The sequence below is a fragment of the Amyelois transitella genome, chromosome 4, assembly GCF_032362555.1.
Source record: "Amyelois transitella isolate CPQ chromosome 4, ilAmyTran1.1, whole genome shotgun sequence".
NCBI classification, from domain to species: Eukaryota; Metazoa; Arthropoda; class Insecta; order Lepidoptera; family Pyralidae; genus Amyelois; species Amyelois transitella.
In genome coordinates, this window is record NC_083507.1 from 1,442,789 (window position 1) to 1,461,936 (window position 19,148).

A 19,148-nucleotide genomic window follows, 5' to 3' on the forward strand; every position below is an offset into this window, starting at 1 on the left:
GTTATATGTGGCCTGATTGGATTAAATCTCATAATATTCTCATCATCATGATTCTTTTTTAGGCGATGGGCTAGCAACCTGTCACTATTTGAATCTCAATTCTATCTTAAAGCCCAATAGCTGAAGGTGGCCTATCAGTCTTTACAAGACTGTTGGCTCTGTCTACCCCGCAAGGGATATAGACGTGATTATATGTATGCATGTATGTATGATGATTGTTAAACCCAGTTGAAAAGAATTTTATAGTGATAAATCACTGTTAATAATATTTTTGACTATCCAGCAAACATAACAATTTTCGATTGTGGCCTTGCCAGGAATCAAACCACAAGATTAAGAGGCAGATTGATACAGGAACAAAAATATTTCAAACATACCTCCACTGCCTTTACAACCAGGAACGCAACAATGTTTATCTGAAGACATCGTGGCACTTTTGTAGTAAAATCTGTCTTTCACAAAAACAAACACAAACTTGGGACTCCTATCTCAAATAATCAGGTACTTTTTACAGGAGTCCTATCTCAAAATATCTGCACAACACAGTGAACACAGTCAGAGTCCAATCTCAGATGATAAAATCACACGAATATCCGGAAGAACAAAGCTCGACTCAACGGAAGATTCCAAACTCCAAATAACGACAAGTTATCAGCACAAAACAAAGTGCAAATAGGTAAATACACAGGCACCGGTAAAAAAACAGAAAGAAAGTTTACAGGTGTTAGAATCGAATTCAAAACTTACTGCAAAACTTATTTTACATAAATAAACAAACTGTCACTCATTTTCCAAGCGAGTATTACAGTGTTGCTATTATAAATATGCAAAAGTTACATAATGTTAATTCAAGAATCGCATTAATATGTTAAATACGTATTAAATATCGCAAAGTTCTGTAGGTAGTAACTTTATTCTTGTATTGTTGTAAATTTAGTTGTTCAATTTTCATTTATTACTTTTGTTTTATTACTTATATATTTTTTATTGTTTTAAAATATTCTACTAATTCTACTATTGTTTCTAATGGTAATTCTAAATGGAGCGATGCGATGAAATAAAAAAGCCTCAGGTTAATAGTAACATTATATGGAAATATATTACATCTCTTTTTGGACTCCTTATACGTCAGAACTTCTTGGTTTCTTGTATGGAGATTACTGGCACTGGTGCTATCTCTGTCTCTCTTACTCTCATACGAAGGATCTAAAAATGAATTTATTAATCCTGGCAGTTTTAATAAGGATAATGAGAAACTCTTATCAAAATATTGCATTGTCATCGGTCCTTGATACGTGTGCAAAGTTTCAAGTTGATCAGACGTTTAGAAATCAGTGAAAATTAAGCTCAAAGATTCCGTTACATACATACATACATACATACATACATACATACATACATACATACAACCCAAGCTAATATAAAAAGCGTAGTAAAAAAAGCTTTTAATTATAAAGACAAATGTCAATGTCGAATCATTGAATCGATCAACTACAACTAGGTATCGCTTCTCGTCTCGCTTCTTTTCTTGGGTTTTCTTGATGTTTTTATTTCTTTTTCTAATTTGAATAATGAATTAAAGTCAGTTATGCACTGCCCTTTGGGAACTGCAGCGGTGAATTTATAGTATTTTATTGCATTCACCGAATGAATATCCTTTACTTGCGAATACCTGTTTTTGAGGCCTTGGAATAATGCTCGACGAAGAAGGCGATGTTCCCGCACCGTCCAAAAAGAAACTCGACAAAAACCAGCCAGCCGAAAACGTGACCGTGTCCGTGGATGGAAAAAAGTCCGATAAAAGTGACACTGAGGACCCCAAACCACGAATTGTCCTTACTTTTCGATCTGATAAGTCTGGTTCAAAGAACAGCAATATGAAAATCGTATCCAGCGAGGACAAGCACGAAGAGTTTTCCCCACGTCGATCAAGTAGGACGCGCAGCAAGTGGGAGTGGACAGAAGACGCCGAATCTTCAGTTTCACCCAAAAAAGACAAAAGCCTCTGTGTTTCAGAAAACGAGGAAGTTTCCGACAGTTCTATTCCAAAGAGGTCATCGAGACGTCGAAGTAAAGACTCCGCGGATAATGTTTTAGCCAATGCTATAGCCAGAAAAGAGAAATACAATGAGACTGTGCCTACGCAGAGGTTGTCTCGGCGTATAAAGCCTACTGCTAAAATACTGGCAAATGAAGAGCTGAGAATAGGTTTGGAGAGTCAGAACAATGCTAGGCTAGGTATAACTGCCGAGGAAGGAGTGCGTACTAGGAGATCAGCTAGGCCGGTTTTCTTGAGTCTTGACATAAAGGATAAAACTACAAAGACTGTGAAAGTGGATATCTCAGGAGATTGCGATGATAGTGAGATGAAGCTGAAGCATCTGTGTGAGCTGGGACTGAAGGCCAAAGACACTGAGGCCGTGGAAGAAGAGGGTGATGGAGAAAACAGGTATTTTTCAGTGTTAGACTTTCCGTTTTGAGAAATAGTGGATTAGGTAAACAAAAATCTTATTAGAGTAGGCTATGAATATGTTTTCTGTGTGCAAATTGTTCCTATATTTTCCATGTGATTCCCAACACCAATGAAATAAGAATGGGACCACTCCATCTCTTTCCCATGGATATCGTAGAGGGCAACTAAGGGATATGGTTTGGCTCTGTCTACCTGGCAAGGGATGACATTGTACCTTCCTACCATGTACCTATATTTTCTCGAAGCAAAGTTATTTGGAAAATGTATTTAAGCGGTGAACATGTTAAATATGTTTGTGTGTTGTTGTAACGTGGGCTGTAATGATGATTGCAGATACATCAATGTGATAAATAATGTGTTATGAACTTCTAGAACCATTTTATCTTTGTGCAAATATTGATGACATAAGAATATTTAAAAGATATATCAACAAAAACAGCATTATAAAATTGAATACATGCTGAACTTAAATTTTTAATCAAACATTACAGAGAATCAGAAAATGAGTGCGAAGTTCTGGATGAGGATGAAGAAATTGATGATGACTCTGAAGTCATCAGCAAACTGTTGGAGGCTGACGACGAAACTATTTCTGAAGGGAGTGATGAAGACTTCTCATGTTCCGATGAAGCATCGCAGACAGAGAAAGCGCCACGTACCAGAAGGTCTACACGGCTCACTTCATCTTATGGCAATGATGAGAGTGAAGAATCGTCAATGGTTCAAGACGATGACAAGTAGGTTGACTTTTGACTTAACATTTTACTAGTGCTTCCCTGATTAGACTAGTTCTACATTCATTCATGTTTTTTAATGTTGACAATGTGCATTTGTCCATAATTTAGATTTAAGAGATCTATATTTGTAAATTGACATCTGATGAAAATGCTGCAGTCTAGTTTGTTCCGACGCTCCTTGTACACATGCGCTTTGGAAGTGGTAGTAGTTATAATTAGATTTAAGTGATGTGACGTCAATAAGTAATACCTTGTATCTTGTATAATTAATTTTGAAAATAAATTTATTCTATTCTATTCTAGAAAATGAAACATATGTTTGTGTCTAGGAATGAAAATGATACATATGTTTGTGTCTAGGAATGAAAATGATACATATGTTTATGTCTTGTTTAGGACACAACCCCGTCGTTCATCTCGTCGCTCCACCAGGCACTACTATGATGAGGAGAATCTCCCAGAGAATGACCCGTAAGTTAACAATCCTACATCTACAACCTCTACATATGTTGGCCCAATAAAAAAAAAGAAAATTTGTAAGGAAATACTGTATGATAAATTAAAATACAATAAATTATATTATTGGCATAAATATGAGTAAAATTTAAATCAGAAAGAAAATACTCACTGAATTAAGAACCTCCTTTTTTGTAGTCTGAAGTTTTGAAGTTTGAAGAAGTTAAAAAGCTCCCTGTCTGTAAATGCCAGTTATAATAATTATATTGTTTTCAGTGAACATGTACCACGTCGTAAAAAAACACGATTACGAGCCGAAGAAACACAGCCGGAGGTTGTTCAAGAAGACAGGTACATACATATAGTCACGTTTATATCCCTTGCGGGGTAAACAGAGCCAACAGTCTTGAAAATACTGAAAGGCCATGTTCAGTTCGGCTTCATGATGGAATTGAGATTCAAATAGTGACAGGTTGCTAGCCCATCGCCTACAAGAGTAACCCAAAGTTTATAAGCCTATCCCTTAGCCGCCTTTTACGACATCCATGGGAAAAATATGGAGTGGTTCTATTCTAAGGTACCGGAAACCACGCAGCACAATATCACTACCTGGTTATAAGTCGGTCTCATATAATTGTTATTTACAGGACTTTATCAAAGCAAGTTACAGTAGTAACCTTTCTCTTTTCTCTACATTTATGAAAGTATGGATGGACACATTCTTTTCAAAACTCTGTCTTATGTACAAATGAATAATGATTATTTTCAGTAATCCAGCGGGCGGTGAGGAATCCGAAGCGGCTTGTCCAGAAGAGGACAGCGCTATAGTGGCCACCTGTTTCTGTGAGGCAACGAGCAACGTGTACGCAGCCCCGGATGAACTGACTGGTATTATTTATTTATTTATTATTATATATTTATGTACATCAAGGAAAAAGTAACTTAAACTAAAGAGAATTTTAGTACAAGGGCATTATTTATTTGTAGAGAATTTTCATCTAGTAGGCCCACAACAGGAGAATATAAAGAAAGGCATTGGTATGTTATTTATACATATATTATTTATATTATTTATATATTTGATATCCTGTATATATCATCTCTGCCTACCCCTCCGGGAAAGAGGCGTGATTGTTTGTATGTATGTTGATATCCTGTATCCTATTTTGTAAATAAATCTGTTTCTATCGAGGGGTTTGGCAGGTGAGACACAATTACTCAGGTATACTTTCAGTCCCTGGGAGAATATGAATCCGATTTCAGTCTTTGTCCGATTTTAATGAAACCGAAACCTTTTGTTGACTTTTATTTAACAAAAATTGTCCAGAGCCGGTGTTCTGCCAGGCGATCGAGAGCGTGGACGGCATCCGCGTGGGCTGCTCGCACGCGTGCCGGCGCGAGGGCGGAGCGCCCGGCGCGCCCGCGGCGCTGCTGCGCGCCGGCCCGCGCGCGCCCTACGTGCTGCTGTGCGCGGCGCACGCGCAGCTGCTGCGAGCTCACATGTGCTGTCCGGCGTGCGGCGTCTTCTGCACGCAGGTCACTCTCACTTTTATTCTCCTTCTCAAATTTATAAGCATATCCCTTAGACAACCATGGGAAAGAGATGGAGTGGTCCTGTCCTTTTTCCTATTGGTGCTTCGAACCAAAACACATGCACAGTTAGACAAATAATACTAAAATATTTTTTTTCAGGGCGTCTTCTACCAATGCTCGGAGAATCACCTGTTCCACTTAGAATGTGGTCTCCCATACAACGAGAACAAGTCCACCCCGGGCTGCCCCCACTGTGGGGTCCGTTCCTACCGATGGACCCCTGCCAACCAGCGGTGTGTCAGCGTCCGTGTTCATATGCAGTGTTCGAATAAAAGGATATATTTACCAGAACAGAGACAGCAATGGTGAGCGCTCTACTTGTCTTTGTCTCTTTTGTAATGTATTAGTTAAGTAGATTATTGATCTTATTCTATCTTTTCCACCTGGCGGTAGTCCCGTTCTCTACGGAGTCCGAGGTGCGGTGAAGTATTTATTAATTTATTAAGGTATACCCATACAGACAGATTACAAAATTTTAAGTGAGATAAAGGAGAGATAATTTAAAAATCAATAGAATAAATACAATCTTTATTTGGACTAGTTTTACAAGTTAAAAGAGGTCGTGGGTTTAACTATAGACACAAGATCCAGCAGGTACCAGAGGATAGCGAGCAACTTGGTGATTGCTGATAGTCCAAAGGTGAAGACCCGAAACGCGTGCGCACGCTTTTATAGGGCTCCCGGGCTGTGAAGAGGGGCTCGGGGAGACCGAAGCGGCACGACGTAACATTTATGTGTATTTCTTTCTTCAGCACACCAGCATACCTCTGCTTCTCATCACTATCTGAAAAACGAGTGACGTTAGACCCCATCATACCTGAGGACCTTCTTCCGGAGACTCCATTGGACCTTGGACTGCTCGAGGTGAAGGCAGAAGGAGGACAAAATGATGCTGAGCTGCTCAGGGATTTGAAGGACGCTATTGTTAGCGGGGAGTCTGCGGAACAGCTTATCAAGAAAATCGGTAAGGGATTTATTTATTTTTCTTTCATTACTCTAAAAAACAATGATTTTCCGAAAAAAAGAAAACAAGTACCGCAAGTTTATAAACTTCTTACTAAATTTATTAACTTTCGTAGTATTTATTCTAAACGAGAGATGAATTGTATTATCTCTTAAATCTACATTTTTGAAAATTTATCAACTTACAACATTTTGACCAACCAAACCAACAGACGAGCTTTTAATATAACGCTTCGATTAAATACGGCAAATAACACACAGCTCTCTGATTGGTCGATGTTGGCAGTGGCAGTTTCTAAGTCGCCCGTTATATGTTTTACATCTTTATTTTTTTTTAATTAAAAAAACAATTTTTAGGTATAGTTTTAGAACAGTAGCAACATAATTTTTTTATAAAACACATGAGCAACCGATTTGTTTTATAAGCTTCCTAGGAAATTTATGAATTCGCGGTTCTTGTTATTTTCCGGAATACATTCCGCCATCACCTTATATCCTTACAAAAAAAATATACATACATACATAAAATCACGCCTCTTTCCTGGAGGGGTAGGCAGAGACTACCTCTTTCCACTTGCCACGATCTCTGCATACTTCCTTCGCTTTATCCACATTCATAACTTTGGTTTCGGATACTTTTGACCTGACCCTTTAACAGGACATCAAAAAAAAATAAAATTATTTGGAAATGAGACCAAATACAATTAAATCACTCAGGATAGCGATGACACATGCACAAGTTATTTAACCTAAATAATTTAATCACAATGAAACATTGTTCCAGCCGTGATCCACAATATAAACCAGCCCGTGGACGAGCAGCAGTCGTCGGCCGCGCACGTGGCGGCGCGGCGCGGGGCCGTGTGCGCGCTGTACGCGCTGCGCTGCGCCGGCGCAGATCTCGACGCCTGCGACCGCGGCGGGAGGACGCCGCTCATGGTCGCTGTTCAAGGTAACCTTTAATTCATCAACGGTTGTCTTTAATCCATTATGCCTTAGTGTGTTATTTTATTTCATTATTTCATTACTCAAACTTATTTGCAGCTCTTTTGGCTAAAGATGGCCCCACGAAGTCTAAACTCCTCAACAATGAGACAATGGAGGATATGGAAGTCGACGGACAAGAGATTAAAGGAGAGAACACGAGCAAGGAGGATGAGAATGAGATATTGAATGACACGAGTAATGAAGAAGAGAAAATAAAAGAAGAAACTGAAATATTAAATAATTTGAGTGATCAAGAAGATGTGGTAAAGGAAACAAGCAAGGAAGAACACAAAGAGTTAGAAGGTGACAAAAAAGAGATAAATGAAGACGATATTAAGGAAGAAGCCACAAGTCAAGAAGAGATAGATATAAAAGAAGAGATCTTAGAAATAAGAGAAGAAGAGATAAAAGATATGTCGAGTTCGGGTGAGAATGAGACAGATAGTGGAGTGGATGAAGAGGAGCTGTTCAAAGTGATTCGCTTTTTGCTTGCCGTCAGATGTGACGTAGATTTTCCTGTAAGTAAAGTTGAATATAATTTATATAGCGACTCGGTTCATACGGGTATCATTTAAAAATATGAACATTCCTCAGAAAATCCCTATTTCCAACAGGAACAAAATCCGTCTAGCTAACTAAGCAAATATACAAAGGAAGTGTGAATGGGACTGTTGGAGTGGGAAGGCCTAGACGAACGTACCTTGATCAAATCGGAGACATTCTAGCAAAAGGTTTGGTCAAGAGTACCCGAAACCCACGAGCTTGCATGAAGAGAGTTATGAATGTTGATGAAGCGAAAGAGGTGTGCAGGGATCGTGGCAAGTTGAAAGATATGGTCTCTGCCTACCCCTCCGGGAAAGAAGCGTGATTTATATATGTATGTATGTAAAAAATCCGTCTACAATTTCTCGAGATTGGTGCATACATGCAGACAGACAATAGAAGGGCTTTACTTTATAATATGTAGTGATTATTACTTACTGTTTCTCATGACTTCGTTCGTCGTACAAGTTCACTGTCACAATATAAAAGAAATCTCACCCTCTGTTATTATATCCCACTAGCTGTGCCCGCGACTTCGTCCGCGTGGAATAGTTATTTTGGGCATAATTGAAGCCCTCAAGGATGAATAATTTTCCAAATTTTTTTTGCACATTTTCCATTATTTCTTTGCTCCTTACAGTTGCAGCGTGATGTTATATAGCCTAAAGCCTTCCTCGATAAATGGTCTATTCGACGCAAAAATAATTTTTCAATTCGAATCAGTAGTTCCTGAGATTAGCGCGTTCAAACAAACAAAATCTTCAGCTTTATAATATTAGTATAGATTCTTCTTCTTAATGGAACACTCTTGTCAGAGTGGTCGTGGTTGCGCAGACGAGGTACACGGAGAGGTGTTCGGCGGGTCGTGTTCTTACTCAAGGATAGTTCTCTCAGTGATGTGCTTCCATTTCTGCCGGTTACAGACGTTGCGAGTACACTGACTGGACCATGGTAGACTCAGTAGCTAGTAGTAAATTGGAACTCTAATGGGATATACTGATCAAACAATGATCAGTATATCCCATTAGAGTTCCAATTTCGAACATGGTGTTCCATATTTAAATTGTAACTCTATTGTTTTCAACCAGTACGTACGATCGCGTTCATATCTGCAGTCATAGTTTTAAAATTCTTACGGGTTAAAATAGCGTGCACTGTGGTTCCAATAGATACACACACACATGCATATTTAAAAAGAATAAATATTCCATCAAATGAATACGGTCTTTAATACCAATGATTACTAAGAAAAACAGTTTATTATTCTATGACATATAACATAACAAAACAGAAAGAGACGGTAATCAACGATGGCCGAACTGGGCCCGATAATTGTCGATCGAGATATCGTCGTCTCTCATTATTTGCATAAGATTTGCCTATAGAGGGAAGCCTGCGACTGCCAGACTTATGACATTTCAATAAGGTTGAAAGTTTATCTGCACACGACCCTAACATAGGTAGTGGTTCCTTTGAAAGTTATTGGGTAGCAATTTTATTACTTGTGTGAGCAAGTGAGATCTAAGATATATTAGATAATCTCGCTTGCTCACACTCGCTTGTTCTAGTTACTAGCGTTACTTGGATTTCGAAGTTATTCAAGGATTTTTTTTGCCTATTAAAAAAAAATTGTGTTACTGACAATTTTTAATGTTTCAAGGTGCCAGTTGAACTAAGTAACTGACTGACTAACTAACTGATATCTAAGAATTACAAACACGGAAAGCTTTCTTCAAACACGGAAATCAGCAAGAAATATTAAACAAGAGGGAGAAAATAAAACATTCAATAATTAAAATTAGTAAATTTTATTGAAACAGTTTACCTATAGTTTTGTTTACATATTGATGATTATATAAAGCTATTATTACACTACCTAATTGTATCATCTACTTATCTCCTGTTATTAAGGTTACAGCTTAATTATTCGTTTTCATAAAGAAAAGATATTGAAGCTGTCCTTAAATACTATCTAAGTAATTAGTAGTTTTAATATAAACTGGCAGAACCTTTCACGCACTATATGAACTCGATGCACAGGGCAGTTGTCTTGCACAAATGATATTGTTGGCATATCATCAATCGGATAAATATACCGCACAGTTGGTAACATGGTTTCTTCCAGCACTTGCACATAATGAGCAGCTGTAGCGCGTCCTACTATCCACACCTGTTCCCCAGGTCCAGCAGCACTCATCCAGCCCCACATATTTACAGATATGTGTCCAGACTCCATATTTGGCACAATATTTTTTTCTTCATATCGAGTTGCATTTCTTCGCCATAAATGAAGCCTACCGTGTAGTGATGACATAAACGAACTTTTCGTCCGTAAATATCGCTTCTTTCCAGGCAAAAATCCAAATACTGCCGAGCAAATTCTAAACGTCTTTGCTAATTTATTTCGGATAAATACGGCTTTCTTGCTGGCTGTCTGTGGTGTAGTCCCTCACGATGCAAACTCGACGAACAGTAACCACTAATGTGTCGAACTGTTCCGCAAATGTTCAGGTCGGTATGAAGCCATTATTTTCGTACTGTTCCACCATGGATCTCCGCTGTGTGGCTGTCGCTGTGTTGATTATTAGCGGACGACGGTCGCTGTGTTGATTATTAGCGGACGACGGTCGCTGTGCGGTCGACTTTTTACACTACCCTCTTCTTGATGGCGCGTTACCCAACGTTTCACCGCTTGTTGTTTATTGTGTTATTTGTGTGAATGTGTGAGTGATAGCAGCGGTGCAAGCTATAAAGATTTGCGAACTATGACTGCAATTATGAACGCGACCGTACATCTCGGTGTTCAATTTTTTAATTTAGTAACTCTATTGTCTTCAACCAGTAGTACTACATACATACATACATATGGTCACGTCTATATCCCTTGCGGGGTAGACAGAGCCAACAGTCTCGAAAAGACTGAATGGCCACGTTCAGCTATTTGGCTTAATGATAGAATTGAGATTCAAATAGTGACAGGTGTTCCATATTTAAATTGTAACTCTATTGTTTTCAACCAGTACATACATCTCGGTGTTCCATTTTTTAAATTAGTAACTCTATTGTCTTCAACCAGAACTACATACATACATAAGGTCACGTCTATATCCCTTGGCCAACAGTCTTGAAAAGACTGAATGGCCACGTTCAGCTATTTTGCTTAATGATAGAATTGAGATTCAAATAGTGACGGGTAACCAACCAGTACTTATCTCCTGATTTGTGACCCCCGTGTCCAGGGCCCTGAAGGTATGACGGCTCTGCACATGTGCTCGTCGCAGGGCGGGCGGCGCGCGGAGGCGGTCGCGCGGGAGCTGCTGGCGGCGGGGGCGCGCGCGGGGGCGCGGGACCGGGGGGGCTGGACGCCGCTCGTGTGGGCCGCCGAGCACGGCCACGCCGGGATACTCAGGTAATGCGCACACGCATCCCCCAGTCGTAACTCTCCCATGGATATCGTTAGAACCGATTGAGAGATATTGTATATATTATAGATTAAATTACAAAATGCTCGCCTCTCAAGAACGTATATTACTTTGTATATTTTTGAATTAAGGATTCAAATAGTGACAGGTTACAAGCCCATCGCCTAGAAGAAAAATCCCAAGTTTACAAGCCTATCCCTTAGTTGCCTTTTACGACATCCATGGGAACGAGATTTATAACATATAAGTACTTTTATTTTTTTCTATTGGTACCGGGGACCACTAGGCAATCTAGGAAATAAAACTAGCCTACCGTTGATTTATGCACAGGTTGCTTCTACAAAATGGCGCCGACGCGACGGCCACAGACAAGGAAGGCAACGGCGTCGTACACTGGTGTTGTCTCGGCGGGCACGGCCAGTGCTTGCAGCAGCTCGCCGACTCAGCGCCATCTGTCGTCGAGCAGGCCAACCAGCATCGCGACACGCCCCTGTGAGACACCTTCTTCATCTTTCTCCCTCCTGGCTTTAGTCCCGGTTGCATCCTCACCACTCTGGAGAGAGAGAGGAGACACACTAAAAAAAACCAGTGGCCCGGCGTCCAATTGTAAGCGCGGAGCGACTGTATTATCGGTCTGGTATTTATTTCTGCTCTGGCGACGAAATATTCGTATTGACATAATTAGTTCTACATTCATTCACGTTTTAAAGGGGTATGCCTTTGATCGTGGATCCTGGATTGGGTGAGTCAGGTTTTTACACGAAGCGACTCCCGTCTGCAGGGGAACCTAACGCGTATTGGATCGATCATGTTTGCACATCCAGTTGCCTGATTGTGCAAGTTTACTCACGACGTTTTTTCCTCAACGTAAGAGCATCGGTTAGTGTTCTAACTAATGTACATAATTTTCTTGTTCAACCTGCTTTTATTCGTCTTTTTCACTTAATAATACCATAATTGTGGTGGTGCCGGCAGCATCGTTATTTAGAAGAAGCAGCTCCGTAACATGGCTCTCGAGACGCCATTTCAAACGCGCGAAAAACTATCTCTGTCCCGGTTCACGTCATAATAAAAAGCGAAATAGCGATAGTTTTACGCGTGTTGAAAAAACAGTGGCCCGGGGCCAATTGTAAGCGCGGAGCGACTGTCGGTCGGTCTGGTATTTATTTCTGCTCTGGCCACGAAATATTCGTATTGACATAATTAGTTCTACATTCATTCATGTTTTTGAAGGTAGACAATGTGCATTCGTCCACGATTTAGATTAAAGAGATCTATATTTGTAAATTGACGTCCGATGAAAATAAATAAATAAATATATACGGGGCAAATTACACAGATTGAGTTAGCCTCGAAGTAAGTTCGAGACTTGTGTTACAACTCAACGATACTTTATTTTATAATAAATACTTATATAGATAAACATCCAAGACCCAGGCCAATCAGAGAAAGTTCTTTTCTCATCATGCCCTGACCGGGATTCGAACCCGGTACCTCCGGTGACACAGACAAGCGCACTACTGCTGCGCCACAGAGGCCGTCAAAATGCTGCAGTGTAGTTTGTTCCACCGCTTCTTGTACACATGCGCTTTGGAAGCGGTAGTAGTTATAATTAGATTTAAGCTATGTGACGTCAATAAGTGATACCTTGTATCCAATTTTGAAAATAAATCTATTCTATTCTATTCTCGTTTTGGTAATATATTTCGACTATTTTGTTTTATATAAACGTGTTTGTCACCAGGCACATTGCGGCTCGACATGGCCACTACTCGTGCGTTGTTATACTTCTGGCGAGAGGAGCAAGGGTATGTATGATATGTTGTATTACTTTAAAAAACTATACTATAAGCTATTAACAATATTAAAATAAAAGCCAGTGTTACTCGTTAAATTCCATCTTTTTGCCATATTTATTTCATAATCGTTTCTGCTATTCAATGTTTAAATTTATATTGTTTAAATTTTTTTACGAAACACAATCCATTGATATTTTATTTTTATTGTATACATACATATATACATAAAATCACGCCTCGTTCCCGGAGGGGTAGGCAGAGACTACCTCTTTCCACTTGCCACGATCTCTGCATACTTCCTTCGCTTCATCCACATTCATAACTCTCTTCATGCAAGCTCGGCGGTTTCGGGTACTCTTGACCTGACCCTTTACCAGGACGTCCTTAATTAGATACGTTTTTATTGTATAAGTTTATATATTATTTTTATATATACTCTAACTTAAAATCAGTCAACAAAAACACACCGAAGCCCACTCGGTCGCCCAGGTACTAATGAAATGAAGTGTTGAATTATGACATATTATTATAATATATGCTATTTATAATTAATATTTCAGACCGAAGTGACGAACTGTGTTGGCGAGACGCCATTGGACGTTTGCGGCCACCACGACTCGTGTCGGCGCGCGATCTCCCTCAACATTCAGATGGCGGCCATTACCGGCGCGAGTAAACACAGGCTGCTTTGCAAGTGTGTTTTATATCATCACATACATACATACATATGGTCACGTCTATATCCCTTGCGGTGTAGACAGAGCTAGCAGTCTTGAAAGATTGATAGGGCTCAGCTGTTAGGTTTGATGATAGAATTGAGATGCAAATAGTGACAGGTTGCTAGCCCATCGCCTAATGGAAAAAACCCAAGTTTTCTGTTTTTTTTTAAAATGAATGTTCTGTATTCGACTGTTTTTTTTTCTTTCGTATAAAATCTATTTAATTTTTTTTAAATGCGAATTTCGATCCTTTTTTTTTTAAAACCTATTATTTCTTGCCAGTGACATATCCCGCGGGCGGGAGCACTACCCCTTGCCGTGCGTGAACGAGATAGACGACGCCCCGGCGCCGGACGACTTCACGTACGTCACGGCGAACGTCATGTCCGAGAATATAGTCGTTGATAACACTATATCCACTTTGCAGGTGAGATTCTATAAAAAAATGTTTATTTCTTATGATGATATTTTTTAATTTCATTTATGACTTGAAATCTTCTCTCTCTCTCTCTCTCCAAAGCTGTTATTCCGGGCAGATTAAAAATTCAAATTATTTTTTTAAATTCATTATTATGGGACACATATGACAATTATTAAGTGATATGAAATCACTTCATAATTGTCATATCTTTAGGCATCACAACATTGGTTGACGTCAAATAAATTACTTAAAACTAGTTACATACAATCAAGTCTATATGCTTACAGGGTAGACAGAGCCAACAGTGTTGAAAAGACTGATATGCCACTTACAGCTATTTGGCTTAACGATAGAATTGAGATTCAAACAGTGACAAGTTGCTAGCCAATCGCTTTAAAGAAGAATCCCAAGTTTATAAGCATATCCCTCGTCTTTTACGACATCCATGGAAACAAGACGGAGTGGTCCTATTCTTTTTTTTTATTGGTGCCGGGAATCACACGGCAGAAATCTTTTATGTCTTTTAAAAAATGTATTGTTCATTCAGGGTTGCAAATGCAAGGACTCGTGCGAGGACAGTTCGTGCAGTTGCTGCGTTCTCGGCGTGAGGAGGTGGTACCGGCACGGGAAGTTACTGCCCGACTTCCTGTACCACGACCCGCCGATGTTGTTCGAGTGCAACTGTACCTGTCAGTGCAATGTGGTGAGTACAAGTACTACCACTTTAATATGTTACACCGATGCCTACCTGCGCAGAAATCAATGTTTGTCATGGCGCGAAAATATCTGCGCCAATCATAGTGCGCCATTTGAACGCTCCGGATCGAAACCGTTCGCTATTGGCTGATTGAGTACGCGCCATGTTTGGAGTTCGCAGGAACGCCACGGTATTTATCTGGTATAACTTGTAATGAGCGAGATACACGACTCCTGTTGTTTTGGGATTTAAAATCCTATTGTCTACTACATATAAGTTTGTTATTTCACTAATGTTTTCATTCAGCTAGATTCAAAACGGTTGGCTCTGTCTACCCCGCAAGGGATATAGACGTGACCATATGTATGTATTTCTACATAAATAAAGATATAAACTGTTGTTACCAGAAAGAATGCGCCAACACGGTGGTGAGCCGACTGGCCGCCATGGGCTCGCTGGGCGTCCGCGCGGCCGTGTTCCGGCGCGCGGCGCTGGGCTGGGGGCTGCGCGCGCGCACGCGGGTGGCGCGCGGCGCGCCGGTGGCGCTGTACTGCGGGGAGCTGCTGGCGGCCGCGGCGGCCGACACGCGCGCCAACGACCACTACATGTTCGCGCTAGATGTCAAGCCGGACTTGTTGGAGGTGGGCTTCGAATATAATATATACATTCAGTCAAAAAAGTATCGGGAATGGATTATTTATTTATGGTTCCAAATTCAAATTTTTGTTTTTTTTGTTGTTGTTAGATTGGCACAACTGTTTTCCATTTTGGCGCGGAGTTTGAGTTGCATCTGTTGTTTACATTAAATACAGTGCTATTTTTAGTTATATCATATCTAGTGTGTATTGCTAATTTCATAATGGATAAAAACATCGAACAAAGAGTTTGTCTTAAATTTTGCATTGCCAATGGAATATCGTGTTCGGAGTCACTGAAAATGTTACAGAAGGCTTACGGTGAATCGACTTTATCAAAAACTCGTGCTTATGAGTGGTACAAAGCGTTCAAAAGCGGTCGAGATGTGATGGAAGATTTGCCTCGCTCTGGTAGGCCATCAACGTCTGCAACTGAAGTTAACATCGCAAAAGTGAAGGAAATAGTGACTGAAAATCCTCATTCAACTTTGAGAGAGATAGCCACCGAACTTTCTGTATCTCACGAGTCGATCCGTACCATTTTAACTAATAATTTGGGTATGAAACATGTTGCCGCTCGGCTAGTCCCAAAAGACCTGAATTTTTTTCAAAAACTCAATCGCATGAGAGTCGCTGAGGACATGCTAGAACGAGTCAATTCCGACCCAACATTCATGAAACGCATTGTTACTGGTGACGAGACGTGGGTTTACGAGTTTGACATGCAAACTAGTCAACAAGCTTCGGAGTGGCGCCTTCCAACTGAACCGAAACCGAAAAAACCACGCCAAAGTCGTTCAAAAGTCAAAGTCATGTTGACTGTTTTCTTTGACTATCGCGGTGTTGTGCACTCGGAATTCTTGCCGGAAGGTCAAACGGTAAATAAGGAATATTATTTGAGTGTTATGCGGCGTTTAAGAGAGCAAATCCGACGAAAAAGGCCAGATTTGTGGAAAGAAAATTCTTGGATTTTGCACCATGATAATGCACCTTCGCACAAGGCCATCATTGTGAACGAATTTTTAACCAACCACTCAACAAATACCATCGAGTAACCACCATATTCACCAGATATGGCTCCAGCCGACTTTTTTCTTTTTCCTAAACTCAAATTACCACTTCGTGGCACCCGTTTTCAATCGGTAGAAGACATAAAAGAGAATTCGCGGCGAGAACTGACCTCAATTCCGGAAACAGCGTTTAAAAAATGTTTTGATGATTGGATTATTCGTTGGCGTAAGTGTATCGTTTCTAAAGGAGCATATTTTGAAGGTGATAAAATAAATTTGGATGAATAATAAACAGTTTGTGTATTATTGATCTTTTCCTGCTACTTTCTTGACAGAGTAGTATATATTGTGACCCGCTGACACGTGCATTTTCTATGTGAATGACTTTATTTTTAATGAATGTATTATTTTAACATACATGTTAATCACGTTTATATGCCTTACGGATTAGATAGAACCAACAGACGCAAAAAGTGATAGGCCACTGTTAGCTGTTTTGACTTAATGATACAATAGGGAACCGGACAACTTTTCAGATTGTGTTTAAAAATAATCTTTATTAATTTATATATCCAGAAAAAATAATATGTTAATTAAATAAATCTTTTGGAGTATTTAAAAACGTCAAAAACGTAATTAATTTAAATTTGCCGCGAAAACAGCACTTACGTCAATTCGGATCGCGTGACGTCATATGTTTGGAAAACAAACTACAAGCCCTATTACAATTGATCAGTGCTTGGATAATTTAAGTATTTTCTCGCAGATCTAGAAACATGCAAAACCCATAAATATCTAACCTTGAAAATCATACAAAAAAACATATGTGAAAATAACTTGGTAAACAATGAAACTAGTTTTAGGTTATGTTTTCTTTTGTTATTTCTTCAATCATTTCTGTTGTTAAGATAAACAAAAAGAGGTTGAAATACTTACACAAATGTTTTCACATTTCTAAATTCAGCAGAACAAAAGTCGGAATTAGTGGCAAAGAAACTGCCGACCATGAAAATATCAACTTTTGGGAGATTTCTATTGTCGGCTTGTAACCTTGTTCCAGGATAAAAAGCTTGATAGGCGGCTTCAAGTACTTGCGACAACTTCTGTTATGACTATAGTCCTTCAATTCGTAACTAATTACATACATACATACATACATACATAAAATCACGCCTCTTTCCCGGAGGGGTAGGCAGAGACTACCTCTTTCCACTTGCCACGATCTCTGCATACTTCTTTCGCTTCGTCCACATTCATAACTCTCTTCATACAAGCTCTCTTCTAACTAATTACAATTAAATGTTTTTAGAAAAATGCAAATAAATCGTAGAATAACTTGAAATAACATACAAAGCAGTGTTACTTATCACTCATTACGTATGACGACACCCACTGTGATTGGTGTTTGGGTTCTTACGCTGCACAGATAAAAAATATTGGATTTATGCAACTTTATTTATTGATTTAAAATTATAAATCATTGTTATTTCTTAAAAATCTTTATTAAGTGATGTTCTTGTATAACCAACTTTATTTTAAAACCTAACTTAGTTTTTTTTTCGATAACTGTCCGGTACCCTATTGAGTAATATTAATAGAATGAATGAATGATTGATTCATTCATTGAATAGAATAATTTTAACACTTTTGAAAATAGAACACAAACAGCAAAACCTAAAAACTTATCACTGTTTTCATACTTTTCAGTACTAATTTAGCAAAATTTTTGCCAAGTTAAAAATTAACCTGTCATATTCCCAGCAATGCTCCGAGAAGACGGTCCTCTGCGTTGACGCAGCCCGCTACGGAAGTGCAGCTCGGTTCATCAACCACAGCTGTAAACCCAACCTCACACCGGTGAGGGTCTACACCAGCACCAGAGACCTGAGACTGCCCACTGTGGCTCTCTTCGCCTGCACTGACATACAGCCAGGAGAAGAGCTCACGTGAGTTAGCGTTTACCTGTAAAAAGTCTACAGGTGATAGTTTCATAAATATTTTCAGAGTCCTGTCCTGTCTATCAGGCCGAGTATATAAGGGAAATAGACCTGGTTGCGTACTCACCTTTTTAGAGAAGAGCCGGGGGTTACGCCAATGACTACGATTCTGATATTGGCAATTCAGAAGTTTTACGTGAAGCGGGAGTTGCTTCGAATGCTTATATTTACACTAGCTGTTACCTGCGACTTCAGTCTCTTTGTGTAATAAATTTTAATTTATTATCTTATTCCAATAATGTCAAGAATAACCCTTCAGTAGTTTTTGCGTTAAAGAGTCCACACAACTTTACAAACTTTCGCGTTTGTAATTAGTAGGATTATAAGCGTTCGGATACCGACACTCAACTGTTGTATTATACATAGTGTTGTTTATTTTCAGATTTGATTATGGCGATAAATTTTGGTCAGTGAAATCGAAGTGGATGAAATGTGAATGCGGGACTCCGGAATGCAGATATCCCGAGGTCAAGGAAGAAGATGAATCTTAGCTTTAATATAATGTTGCTATGGACTATCTAAATATTACCTGTAAATAGTATTAATCTTGTATAATTTATTGTAATCCTTTTTATTATAAATCAATCGGCAAGTATATAATTATAATAAAGATATTTCATAATTTCAGTATTATTTAATTTTTGTGACATACCAAGTTATCAATATAAAAATGAATCTTGCAGTACAGGGTTGGCT

General features: G+C 39.3%; 1 protein-coding gene across 1 annotated transcript; it reads left to right on the forward strand.

The window, feature by feature from the left end:
• Positions 1–1,487: 1,487 nt before the first annotated feature.
• Positions 1,488–19,039, forward strand: LOC106141956 (histone-lysine N-methyltransferase EHMT2). Its single transcript, XM_060954690.1, has 19 exons — positions 1,488–2,449; positions 2,965–3,210; positions 3,607–3,681; positions 3,943–4,017; positions 4,436–4,554; positions 4,994–5,202; positions 5,359–5,564; positions 6,012–6,223; positions 7,007–7,174; positions 7,267–7,727; positions 10,992–11,161; positions 11,505–11,666; positions 12,919–12,982; positions 13,534–13,667; positions 13,975–14,119; positions 14,661–14,816; positions 15,218–15,451; positions 18,217–18,401; positions 18,835–19,039. The coding sequence occupies exons 1-19, from the start codon at positions 1,695–1,697 to the stop codon at positions 18,941–18,943; spliced, it is 3,885 nt and encodes a 1,294-aa protein (XP_060810673.1). The 5' UTR covers positions 1,488–1,694; the 3' UTR covers positions 18,944–19,039.
• Positions 19,040–19,148: the final 109 nt, after the last annotated feature.

What these genes read in the sequence shown, in the direction of transcription:
- LOC106141956 (XM_060954690.1), top strand. Translation starts at nt 1,695, where the DNA reads ATGCTCGACGAAGAAGGCGATGTTCCCGCACCGTCCAAAAAGAAACTC. An exon ending in CCAGAACAGAGACAGCAATG is followed by an intron (nt 5,565 to 6,011) that starts GTGAGCGCTCTA and finishes TTCTTTCTTCAG; the next exon opens with CACACCAGCATACCTCTGCT. An exon ending in CAGCCAGGAGAAGAGCTCAC is followed by an intron (nt 18,402 to 18,834) that starts GTGAGTTAGCGT and finishes GTTTATTTTCAG; the next exon opens with ATTTGATTATGGCGATAAAT.